This window comes from Oncorhynchus mykiss, chromosome 14 (genome assembly GCF_013265735.2).
Source record: "Oncorhynchus mykiss isolate Arlee chromosome 14, USDA_OmykA_1.1, whole genome shotgun sequence".
In the NCBI taxonomy this organism is placed as follows: Eukaryota; Metazoa; Chordata; class Actinopteri; order Salmoniformes; family Salmonidae; genus Oncorhynchus; species Oncorhynchus mykiss.
Genome location: NC_048578.1, coordinates 39,538,272 through 39,550,771, shown reverse-complemented (window position 1 = coordinate 39,550,771; position 12,500 = coordinate 39,538,272). Strand labels below are relative to the sequence as shown.

The following is a 12,500-nucleotide window of genomic DNA, read 5'->3' as shown; positions in this document are numbered from 1 at the left end:
CGTCAACAAAACATGAGAAGACTTTGCCTTTGTTTTTTGTTTTCTTCGTCATTTAGGGTGTGCAGGGTGAATACGTGGTCTGTCGTACGGTAATTTTGTAAAAAGCCAATTTGACATTTGCTCAATACATTGTTTTCACTGAGGAAAGTTACAAGTTTGCTGTTAACGATAATGCAGATTATTGTGGTCAAATTTGTCTCAACCTTTGTGGATTACGGTGATCAGTCCTTGGTTCCAAAATATTGTGGAAGATGCCAGAGCTACGCATGAAGTTAAAGAGTTTAAGTATTAGGCCAATTGGAATTTGTGGTCTGTATATTTAATCATTTAATTTAGGATACCATCAACACCACAGGCCTTTTAGGTTGGAGGGTTTGTATTTTGTACAGTAGTTCATTCGATGTAATTGGAGAATCCAGTGCGTTCTGGTCGTCTTTAATAGTTGATTCCAAAATGTGTATTTGATCATGTACAGTGGGGCAAAAAAGTACTTAGTCAGCCACCAATTGTGCAAGTTCTCCCACTTAAAAAGATGAAAAAGGCCTGTAATTTTCATCATAGGTACACTTCGACTATGACAGACAAAATGGAGAAAAAAAATCCAGAAAATCACATTGTAGGATTGTAAATGAAATGATTTGCAAATTATGGTGGAAAATAAGTATTTGGTCAATAACAAAAGTTTATCTCAATACTTTGTTATATACCCATCTATAGCATTTCCTAATATTATTCAGTTCCTTAGGCTTTGATGCCTCATTATTGAGTATTGCTCTGTTCAAGTCGACTGTGATTTTACAGTGATCTGATAGGGGTGTCGGTGGACTGACTGTGAACGCTCTGAGAGACTCTGGGTTGAGGTCAGTGATAAAGTAGTCTACAGTCTTACTGCCAATATATGAGCTATAGGTGTAACTACCATAGGAGTCCCCTCGAAGCCTACCATTGACTATGTACATACACAGCGTGCGACAGAGCTGCAGGAGTTGTGACCCATTTTTGTTGGTTATGTTGTCGTAGTTGTGTGTAGGGTGGCATATGGGGGAGGGAATGCTGTCACCTCCAGGTAGGTGTTTGTTCCCCTGTGTGCTGAGGGTGTTAGATTCTTCTCCAGTTCTGGCATTTATGTCACCACAGACTAGTACATGTCCCTGGGCCTAGAAATGATTGATCTCCCCCTCTAGGATGAAGAAGCTGTCTTCATTAAAGTATGGGGATCCTAGTGGGTAGCACACAGGAGGAAATTTTTCTCTGTTGAGATAATTTCCTTTTGAATTTCTAGCCAAATGTGAAATGTTCCTGTTTTTATTAATTTAATGGAGTGAGTTAGGTCTGCTCTATACCAAATTAGCATACCCCCTGAGTCCCTTCCCTGTTTCACACCTGGTAGTTTGGTGAATGGGACTACCAGCTCTCTGTAACCTAGAGGGCAACCAGTGGGTCCATCTCCTCTGTACCATATTTCTTGTTTGATGACAATGTCTGTATTTCTGATTTCTTTGGTAAAGTCCGGGTTCCTGCTCTTTAGGCCAAAGGCAGATGACCTTAGGCCTGGGATATTCCAGGATGAGATAATGAAGGCTTTGTGTTCCATAAAGTGTCCAATGTTTTGGTCGTGTGGTTTGGCCTCAGACCAGTAAGTGTGAGCAAAGCCTGCTGAGCATCTGGTACTTGACATTGGCTTGGGCTAGTGTAAGAGTGGGGGTTGGGCCTGTTTGCTGTGGTCTGAATGTAGGTCCTCTATGTTTAGGTCCAGGGGTGGGGAGGCGGGAGTCCCGCAGGTCTGGTTAGAGTGTCCCGCAGGTCTGGATAGAGTGTCCCGCAGGTCTGGTTAGAGTGTCTTGCTGGTTGATCTGTTGCTACTGTGTGAGTTGTCGGGGCTTTGGTTGAGGGCGATGTCCTTTAGAGTCCGGGCGAAGGTGGGCACTGCTGCCTTGTAGAGGTGGACCTGATCATAAAGGCTGGTCCAGGGTGGAGTGGTGGGCCAGGTAGACATTTGGTTTTGAGGCACAGTCACAGGAAATAGTTGTGTTTACCCTCTGTATGGTGGTGAAAGTATTATTGAGGTAGCAGAGTGGAGAAATATACCTTTAAGCTGAGGAAAGTAGAAGAAGCTTTTTCAATCACTCCTTTGAGTGCTGTGGCCACCCATTCATGTTGTGCCCTCAAGGCAAAGGGTGGGGTACTTTGAAGAATCTCAAATCTATTTTCTATTTTTCAATTGATCAATAGAAAACTATTTTGCAATTATGTTAGCACAGCTGAAAACGGTTGTCCTGATTAATGAAGCAAAAAAACTGAGATACTTGAGTATCTGGAGCATCAGCATTTGTGGGTTCGATTACAGGCTCAAAATGGCCAGAAACAAAGAACTTTCTTCTGAAACTCGTCAGTCTATACTTGTTCTGAGAAATGAAGGCTGTTCCATGTGAGAAATTGTCAAGAAACTGAAGATCTCGTACAACGACGTGTACAGTTGTGGCCAAAAGTTTTGAAAATGACATTTTCACAAAGTCTGCTGCCTCAGTTAGTATGATGTCAATTTGCATATGCTCCAGAATGTTATGAAGAGTGATCAGATGAATTGCAATTAATTGCAAAGTCCCTCTTTGCCATGCAAATGAACTGAATCCCGAAAAAACATTTCCACTGCATTTCAGCCCTGCCACAAAAGGACCAGCTGACATCATGTCAGTGATTCTCTCGTTAACACAGGTGTGAGTGTTTACGAGGACAAGGCTGGAGATCACTCTGTCATGCTGATTGAGTTCGAATAACAGACAGGAAGCTTCAAAAGGAGAGTGGTGCTTGTAATCATTGTTCTTCCTCTGTTAACCATGGTTACCTGCAAGGAAACACGTGCCATCATCATTGCTTTGCACAAAAATGGCTTCACAGGCAAGGATATTCCTGCCAGTCAGATTGCACCTAAATCAACCATTTATCAGATCATCAAAAACTTCAAGGAGACCGGTTCAATTTTTGTGAAGAAGGCTTCAGAGCGCCCAAGAAAGTCCAGCAAGCGCCAGGACCGTCTCCTAAAGTTGATTCAGCCGCAGGATCGGGGCACACCAGTACAGAACTTGCTCAGGAATGGCAGCAGGCAGGTGTGAGTGCATCTGCACACATTGAGGTGAAGACTTTTGGAGGATGGCCTGGTGTCAAGAAGGGCAGCAAAGAAGACACTTCTCTCCAGGAAAAACATCAGGGACAGACTGATATTCTGTAAACGGTACAGGGATTGGACTGCTGAGGACTGGGGTAAAGTCATTTTCTCTGATGAATCCCCTTTCCGATTGTTTGGGGCATCCGTAAAAAAGCTTGTCCGGAGAAGACAAGGTGAGCGCTACCATCAGTCCTGTGTCATGCCAACAGTAAAGCAGCCTGAGACCATTAATGTGTGGGTTGCTTCTCAGCCAAGGGAGTGGACTCACTCACAATTTTGCCTAAGAACACAGCCATGAATAAAGAATGTTACCAACACATCCTCCGAGAGCAACTTCTCCACAACCATCCAGGAACAGTTTGGTGACGAACAATGCCTTTTCCAGCATGATAGAGCACCTTGCCATAAGGCAAAAGTGATAACTAAGTGGCTCGGGGAACAAAACATTGATATTTTGGGTCCATGGCCAGGAAACTCCAGAGACGTTAATCCCATTGAGAACTTGTGGCCAATCCTCAAACAAAAACCCACAAATTCTGACGAACTCCGAGCATTGTGCAAGAATGGGCTGCCATCAGTCAGGATGTGGCCCAGAAGTTAATTGACAGCATGCCAGGGTGGATTGCAGAGGTCTTGAAAAAGAAGGGTCAACACGGCAAATATTGACTCTTTGCATTAACTTCATGCAATTGTCAATAAAAGCCTTTGATGCTTATGAAATGCTTGTAATTATACTTCAGTATTCCATAGTAACATCTGACAAAAATATCTAAAGACACTGAAGCAGCAAACTTTGTGAAGAGTAATAGTTGTGTCATTCTCAAAACTTTTGGCCACGACTGTACTACTCCCTTCACAGAACAGCACAAACTGGCTCTAACCAGAATAGAAAGAGGAGTGGGAGGCCCCGGTGCACAACTGAGCAAGAGGACAAGTACATTAGTGTCTAGTTTGAGAAACAGAGTCCTCAACTGTCCTCAACTGGCAGCTTCATTAAATAGTATCAGCAAAACACCAGTCTCAAAGTCAACAGTGGAGAGGAAACTCCGGGATGCTGGCCTTCTAGGCAGATTTGCAAAGAAAAAAACACATCTCAGAATGGCCAATAAAAAGAAAAGATTAAGATTGGTAAAATAATACAGACACTGGACAGAGGAACTCTGCAGAGAAGGCCAGCATCCCGGAGTCACCTCTTCACTGTCAGTCTGTTGAGCTGTAGCATGTCCTATCAGTCTGTTGAGCTGTAGCATGTCCTATCAGTCTGTTGAGCTGTAGCGTGTCCTGTCAGTCTGTTGAGCTGTAGCGTGTCCTGTCAGTCTGTTGAGCTGTAGCATGTCCTATCAGTCTGTTGAGCTGTAGCATGTCCTATCAGTCTGTTGAGCTGTAGCGTGTCCTGTCAGTCTGTTGAGCTGTAGCATATCCTATCAGTCTGTTGAGCTGTAGCATGTCCTATCAGTCTGTTGAGCTGTAGCGTGTCCTATCAGTCTGTTGAGCTGTAGCGTGTCCTGTCAGTCTGTTGAGCTGTAGCATGTCCTATCAGTCTGTTGAGCTGTAGCGTGTCCTGTCACTCTGTTGAGCTGTAGCATGTCCTATCAGTCTGTTGAGCTGTAGCATGTCCTATCTCTCTGTTGAGCTATAGCATGTCCTATCAGTCTGTTGAGCTGTAGCGTGTCCTGTCAGTCTGTTGAGCTGTAGCGTGTCCTATCAGTCTGTTGAGCTGTAGCGTGTCCTATCAGTCAGTTGAGCTGTAGCGTGTCCTATCAGTCTGTTGAGCTGCAGCGTGTCCTATCAGTCTGTTGAGCTGTAGCGTGTCCTGTCAGTTGAGCTGTTTCGGCAGGTGGAGCAGACAACTCTCTTCACATTTCTCTTGTCTCTCCCTCTCTCTAAATCTCTTTAATCCAATATTTACTCGATGTTACATCTCTCCTTTCTCTCATCTTAGTTCTTCTTTCTCTCCAGAAGCAGTTTTGTTGCCAGGAAACTAGAGTCCTCTTTCATGTGGTCTGAATTATTTAGTTGATTGTTAAAGTTCTATCACTGTCCACACATGCACCCTGACCCCACTACCACACACACCCTGCCGATGACCCCACGACCACACACACCCTGCCCCTAACCTCACACCTCTCTCTCTCTCTATGCCCAGGACGTCTTGATGATGGGAGAGGAGTTGATCTCGGAGCCGTATTACTGTCAGTTGGAGGCAGAGACGTGCAGAGTGTTCTCGGAGCAGTTGGGTCGTTTCTCTCTTGTGGGAGAATCTCTAAACATGTCCGCAGCTAAGCGTCTCCGCCTGGTGCTCTTCTCTGACGCATACTGCTCTACCCTAGAGTATAACATCAGAGTCTACTGCATGGATGATACACAAGATGTCTTCAAGGTAAGGAACCTAGATACACACACACACTCAAGCATGTACGTACAGTACACACACACACGCACATGTTGTTTCATCCACACACCTTTAGAACCACACAGAGGTGTTGTTTAGTCCACACACCTTTAGAACCCCACAGAGGTGTTGTTTAGTCCACACACCTTTAGAACCCCACAGAGGTGTTGTTTAGTCCACACACCTTTAGAACCCCACAGAGGTGTTGTTTCATCCACACACCTTTAGAACCCCACAGAGGTGTTGTTTACTCCACACACCTTTAGAACCCCACAGAGGTGTTGTTTACTCCACACACCTTTAGAACCCCACAGAGGTGTTGTTTCATCCACACACCTTTAGAACCCCACAGAGGTGTTGTTTAGTCCACACACCTTTAGAACCCCACAGAGGTGTTGTTTAGTCCACACACCTTTAGAACCCCACAGAGGTGTTGTTTACTCCACACACCTTTAGATCCCCACAGAGGTGTTGTTTACTCCACACACCTTTAGAACCCCACAGAGGTGTTGTTTACTCCACACACCTTTAGAACCCCACAGAGGCGTTGTTTACTCCACACACCTTTAGAACCCCACAGAGGCGTTGTTTACTCCACACACCTTTAGAACCACACAGAGGTGTTGTTTCATCCTGTCTTTTAAAGGCTGATTATACATCCTGCTGAAATGTGCCTCCCGGACACTCGAGCTACCTTGTGTGTGTGTGTGTGTGTGTGTGTGTGTGTGTGTGTGTGTGTGTGTGTGTGTGTGTGTGTGTGTGTGCGTGTGTGCGTGCGTGCGTGCGTGCATGCGTGCGTGCGAGCGCGCCCAACTTAAATGAACACCCCCTATGGGCCCTTGTCAAAAGTGGTGCACTATATAGGGAATATGGAGGGGTTTGGGAAGAGCCAATATGTGTTCTGAGTGGTTAATGTATCTGCTAAAGAAATGTCTCGCTGTGTAACGACTGATAGAGCTGTGTGATATCGAGATTACCAAACAGCAGGAATTAGTGTTAAATCAACCTGTAAAAACGACAACTCCATAGAGAGGCTGTGGCTTACCACAGGAACAGGAACAGGAAGAGGAGACTGAGTGGCTAATGCACTCTGGGGCCAGGGGGGAGACGGGGAAATAAGAGGAGAGGAGAGGAGGGGAGAGGAGAGGAGAAGAGAGGAGGAGAGGAGGGCATAGGAGAAGAGAGGAGGAGAGGAGGAGAGAGGAGAAGAGAGGAGAAGAGAGGAGGAGAGGAGAGTAGAAGAGAGGAGGAGAGGAGGGGAGAGGAGAAGAGAGGAGGGGAGAGGAGAAGAGAGGAGGAGAGGAGAAGAGAGGAGGGGAGAGGAGAAGAGAGGAGGGGAGAGGAGAAGAGATGAGGGGAGAGGAGGGGAGAGGAGAAGAGAGGATGAGAGGAGGGCAGAGGAGAAGAGAGGAGGGGAGAGGAGAAGAGAGGAGGGGGAGACGGGAAGTAGGAGAAGAGGGGAGGGGGAGATGAGTGGAGAGGGGAGTAGGGGGGGAGGAGAAGAGGGGAGAAAATAGGAGAGGAGGGGAGCGAGGAGATGAGGGAGAGGGGAGAAAGGAGGTGAGAGGAGGGGGGGAAGGAGAAGAGAGGGGGAGAGTATGTTTAGTGGAGAGGAGAAGAGAGGAGAGGGGGGAAGGAGCAGAGAGAGGAGAGAGTGGAGGAGAGACATTTTTGCAAATGTATTAAAAATAAAAACAGAAATACCTTATTTACATAAGTATTCAGACCCTTTGCTATGAAATTGAGCTCAGGTGCATCCTGCTTCCATTCATAATCCTTGAGATGTTTCAACAATCTGATTGAAGTCCACCTGTGGTATTTTCAAATGATTGGACATGATTTGGAAAGGTCTATTTAAGGACACAAAGTTGACAGTGTATGTCAGATCAAAACTAAGGCATGAGATCAAATAATTGTCTGTAGAGCTGCGAGACAGGATTGTGTTGAGGCATAGATCTGGGGAAGGGTACCAAAAAATGTCTGCAGCATCAAATGTCCCCAAGAACACAATGACCTCCATCATTCTTAAATGAAAGAAGTTTGGAAACACCAAGACTATTCCTAGAGCTGGCCGCCTGGCCAAACTGAGCAAACGGGGGAGAAGGGCCTTGGTCAGGGAGGTGACCAAGAACACTATGGTCACTCTGTGAAGATGGGAGAGCCTTCCAGAAAGACAACCATCTCTGCAGCACTCCACCAATCAGGCCTTTATGGTAGAGTGGCCAGACGGAATCCACTCCTCAGTAAAAGGCACATGACAGCCTGCTTGGAGTTTGCAAAAATGCACCTAAAGACTTTCAGACCATGATAAACCAGATTCTCTGGTCTGATGAAACCTGGCTTAGCAGAGTAGAACACCTGTTTAGGAGAGGTGCTGGCTAGCAGAGTAGAACACCTGTTTAGGAGAGGTGCTGGCTAGCAGAGTAGAACACCTGTTTATGAGAGGTGCTGGCTAACAGAGTAGAACACCTGTTTAGGAGAGGTGCTGGCTAACAGAGTAGAACACCTGTTTAGTAGAGGTGCTGGCTAGCGGAGAAGAACACCTGTTTAGGAGAGGTACTGGCTAGCGGAGTAGAACACCTGTTTAGGAGAGGTGCTGGCTAGCGGAGTAGAACACCTGTTCAGGAGAGGTGCTGGCTAACAGAGTATAACACCTGTTTAGGAGAGGTACTGGCTAGCAGAGTAGAACACCTGTTTAGGAGAGGTGCTGGCTAACAGAGTAGAACACCTGTTTAGGAGAGGTGCTGGCTAGCAGAGTAGAACAACTGTTTAGGAGAGGTACTGGCTAGCAGAGTAGAACACCTGTTTAGGAGAGGTGCTGGCTAGCGGAGTAGAACACCTGTTCAGGAGAGGTGCTGGCTAGCAGAGTAGAACACCTGTTTAGGAGAGGTGCTGGCTAGCAGAGTAGAACACCTGTTTAGGAGAGGTGCTGGCTAACAGAGTAGAACACCTGTTTAGGAGAGGTGCTGGCTAGCAGAGTAGAACACCTGTTCAGGAGAGGTGCTGGCTAGCAGAGTAGAACACCTGTTTAGGAGAGGTACTGGCTAGCAGAGTAGAACACCTGTTTAGGAGAGGTGCTGGCTAACAGAGTAGAACACCTGTTTAGGAGAGGTGCTGGCTAACAGAGTAGAACACCTGTTTAGGAGAGGTACTGGCTAACAGAGTAGAACACCTGTTTAGGAGAGGTGCTGGCTAGCAGAGTAGAACACCTGTTTAGGAGAGGTACTGGCTAACAGAGTAGAACACCTGTTTAGGAGAGGTGCTGGCTAACAGAGTAGAACACCTGTTTAGTAGAGGTGCTGGCTAGCGGAGAAGAACACCTGTTTAGGAGAGGTACTGGCTAGCGGAGTAGAACACCTGTTTAGGAGAGGTGCTGGCTAGCGGAGTAGAACACCTGTTCAGGAGAGGTGCTGGCTAACAGAGTATAACACCTGTTTAGGAGAGGTACTGGCTAGCAGAGTAGAACACCTGTTTAGGAGAGGTGCTGGCTAACAGAGTAGAACACCTGTTTAGGAGAGGTGCTGGCTAGCAGGGTAGAACAACTGTTTAGGAGAGGTACTGGCTAGCAGAGTAGAACACCTGTTTAGGAGAGGTGCTGGCTAGCGGAGTAGAACACCTGTTCAGGAGAGGTGCTGGCTAGCAGAGTAGAACACCTGTTTAGGAGAGGTGCTGGCTAACAGAGTAGAACACCTGTTTATGAGAGGTGCTGGCTAACAGAGTAGAACACCTGTTTATGAGAGGTGCTGGCTAACAGAGTAGAACACCTGTTTAGTAGAGGTGCTGGCTAGCGGAGAAGAACACCTGTTTAGGAGAGGTACTGGCTAGCGGAGTAGAACACCTGTTTAGGAGAGGTGCTGGCTAGCGGAGTAGAACACCTGTTCAGGAGAGGTGCTGGCTAACAGAGTATAACACCTGTTTAGGAGAGGTACTGGCTAGCAGAGTAGAACACCTGTTTAGGAGAGGTGCTGGCTAACAGAGTAGAACACCTGTTTAGGAGAGGTGCTGGCTAGCAGAGTAGAACAACTGTTTAGGAGAGGTACTGGCTAGCAGAGTAGAACACCTGTTTAGGAGAGGTGCTGGCTAGCGGAGTAGAACACCTGTTCAGGAGAGGTGCTGGCTAGCAGAGTAGAACACCTGTTTAGGAGAGGTGCTGGCTAGCAGAGTAGAACACCTGTTTAGGAGAGGTGCTGGCTAACAGAGTAGAACACCTGTTTAGGAGAGGTGCTGGCTAGCAGAGTAGAACACCTGTTCAGGAGAGGTGCTGGCTAGCAGAGTAGAACACCTGTTTAGGAGAGGTGCTGGCTAGCAGAGTAGAACACCTGTTTAGGAGAGGTGCTGGCTAACAGAGTAGAACACCTGTTTAGGAGAGGTGCTGGCTAGCAGAGTAGAACACCTGTTTAGGAGAGGTGCTGGCTAACAGAGTAGAACACCTGTTTAGGAGAGGTGCTGGCTAGCAGAGTAGAACACCTGTTTAGGAGAGGTTTTGGCTAACAGAGTAGAACACCTGTTCAGGAGAGGTGCTGGCTAGCAGAGTAGAACACCTGTTCAGGAGAGGTGCTGGCTAGGGGAGTAGAACACCTGTTCAGGAGAGGTGCTGGCTAACAGAGTAGAACACCTGTTTAGAGTAGAACACCTGTTTAGGAGAGGTGCTGGCTAGCAGAGTAGAACACCTGTTTATGAGAGGTGCTGGCTAGCAGAGTAGAACACCTGTTTAGGAGAGGTGCTGGCTAACAGAGTAGAACACCTGTTTAGGAGAGGTGCTGGCTAGCAGAGTAGAACACCTGTTTAGGAGAGGTGCTGGCTAACAGAGTAGAACACCTGTTTAGGAGAGGTGCTGGCTAGCAGAGTAGAACACCTGTTTAGGAGAGGTGCTGGCTAACAGAGTAGAACACCTGTTTAGGAGAGGTGCTGGCTAGCAGAGTAGAACACCTGTTTAGGAGAGGTGCTGGCTAGCAGAGTAGAACACCTGTTTAGGAGAGGTGCTGGCTAGCAGAGTAGAACACCTGTTCAGGAGAGGTGCTGGCTAGCAGAGTAGAACACCTGTTTAGGAGAGGTGCTGGCTAACAGAGTAGAACACCTGTTTAGGAGAGGTGCTGGCTAGCAGAGTAGAACACCTGTTTAGGAGAGGTGCTGGCTAACAGAGTAGAACACCTGTTTAGGAGAGGTACTGGCTAACAGAGTAGAACACCTGATAAAGAAAATGATAATCTCACGCTCTAGGAGCTCAGAGTACGAATCTCAAGGAAACATAGCACCACCAGGTGCAAAAACTCAACGTACCCAGTTGCGGCCCACTTTTTGGAATTGAACCACTCGATTTCGTCCCTACGTTATATCGGCATCGAACACATCACCCTCCCTAGGAGAGGGGGTGACCTCAACAATTTTTTGTTAAAACGAGAGGCTGCCTGGATCTTTAATTTAAAGCCCCTTGCTCCCTTTGGTCTCAACATAGACTTTGATCTGAAGCCATTCTTGTGATTATTGTGATTTTGCTATTCATTTTAACGTTTGTAGGTCTGTGTAGCCATATTGTATCTATGATCGTGTGCTATTCATTTTAATGTTTGTAGGTCTGTGTAGCCATATTGTATCTATGATCGTGTGCTATTCATTTATGTTTTTGATATGCTCTATCTATATCTGTAAATGAACCAACGATTTCAGGCCATGTGATGAACCAATGATATCAGGCCACACCCGGACATGATTACAGACACCTGTGTGTGTCCTTTGACACGATATAAACTAGTGACCCCACAGTGTTTGTCATTATACCCTGATGAAGACAGCTTGTCTGTCCAAACGTTGGTTATTAGGTTATTCAATTATTGCATCTGAGCTCCTGGAGTGTGCGGCTCTACTTTTCTTCTTCAAGTGAATGGCGTGCCAAGAAGACTCGAGGCTGTAATCGCTGCCAAAAGGTGCTTCAACAAAGTACTGAGTAAAGGGTCCGAGTACTTACTGTAAAAGTCATATTTCAGTTTTTCAACTTTTGAATATACCTTGTGATGTCATTATGGGGTATTGACATCACAATACCCCATAATGACATCACAATACCCCATAATGACATCACAATACCCAACAATGACATCACAATACCCCATAATGACACCACAATACCCCATAATGACACCACAATACCCAACAATGACATCACAATACCCCATAATGACATCACAATACCCAACAATGACATCACAATACCCCATAATGACATCACAATACCCCATAATGACATCACAATACCCCATATTGACAAAGCAAAAACAATTTTTGTTGAGTTTTTGCAAAGGTATATTTAAAAGTTGAAAAAATGAAATATCATAAAACACAGCCACAAATGCTTTAGAGATCATAAAACACAGCCACAAATACAGTTGTCAATAACATGAAACCAAAAAGTCAAGGACACATTTTTTACTCAGACAAGGTAGTGTTGGTTTTGAAAATGTAACTGAAGCTATCAAATTATGCATAATATCCGCTGTTAAAGACAAAAATAATGACTGATAAATTATTCTGAATGTCCCTCTGCAACATTAGCCACACTTTCCGTATGAGACTGGTTTCTGCGGTTTTCCTGCCCTGCCACATCCACAGCTCTCGGCTGTGCTTACCTTTGTAGTCTGTAATGGTTTTCCTGCCCTGCCACATCCTGGTATGTTGACCTGTTTAAAGGTCTTACATCGGCTACGGAGAGCGTGATCACACCCTGAACAGCTGGTGCTCTCATGCATGGTTTAATGTTGCTTGCCTCAATGCGAGCACAGAACAAACTTGTGTCACTTGGCTGCTCACGGCTGGGTTTCCCTTTGTAATCCATGATAGTTTGCAAGCCTTGCTACGTCCGGCGAGCGTCAGAGCCGGTGTAGTAGGATTCAATATTAGTCCTGTATTGACGCTTTGCCTGTTTGATGGTTCGTCGGAGGAGAAGGC

The 12,500-nt window shown here is 46.1% G+C and overlaps 1 protein-coding gene across 1 annotated transcript in view; it reads left to right on the top strand.

The window, feature by feature from the left end:
• LOC110513519 (netrin receptor UNC5A-like) overlaps window positions 1-12,500 on the top strand; it is a 598,088-nt gene that overhangs the window by 510,648 nt on the left and 74,940 nt on the right. Inside the window, exon 11 of the mRNA XM_036943545.1 lies at window positions 5,313-5,546. Within this exon, the coding sequence (XP_036799440.1) occupies window positions 5,313-5,546 (234 nt within the window). The remainder of the gene's footprint in view (window positions 1-5,312; window positions 5,547-12,500) is intronic.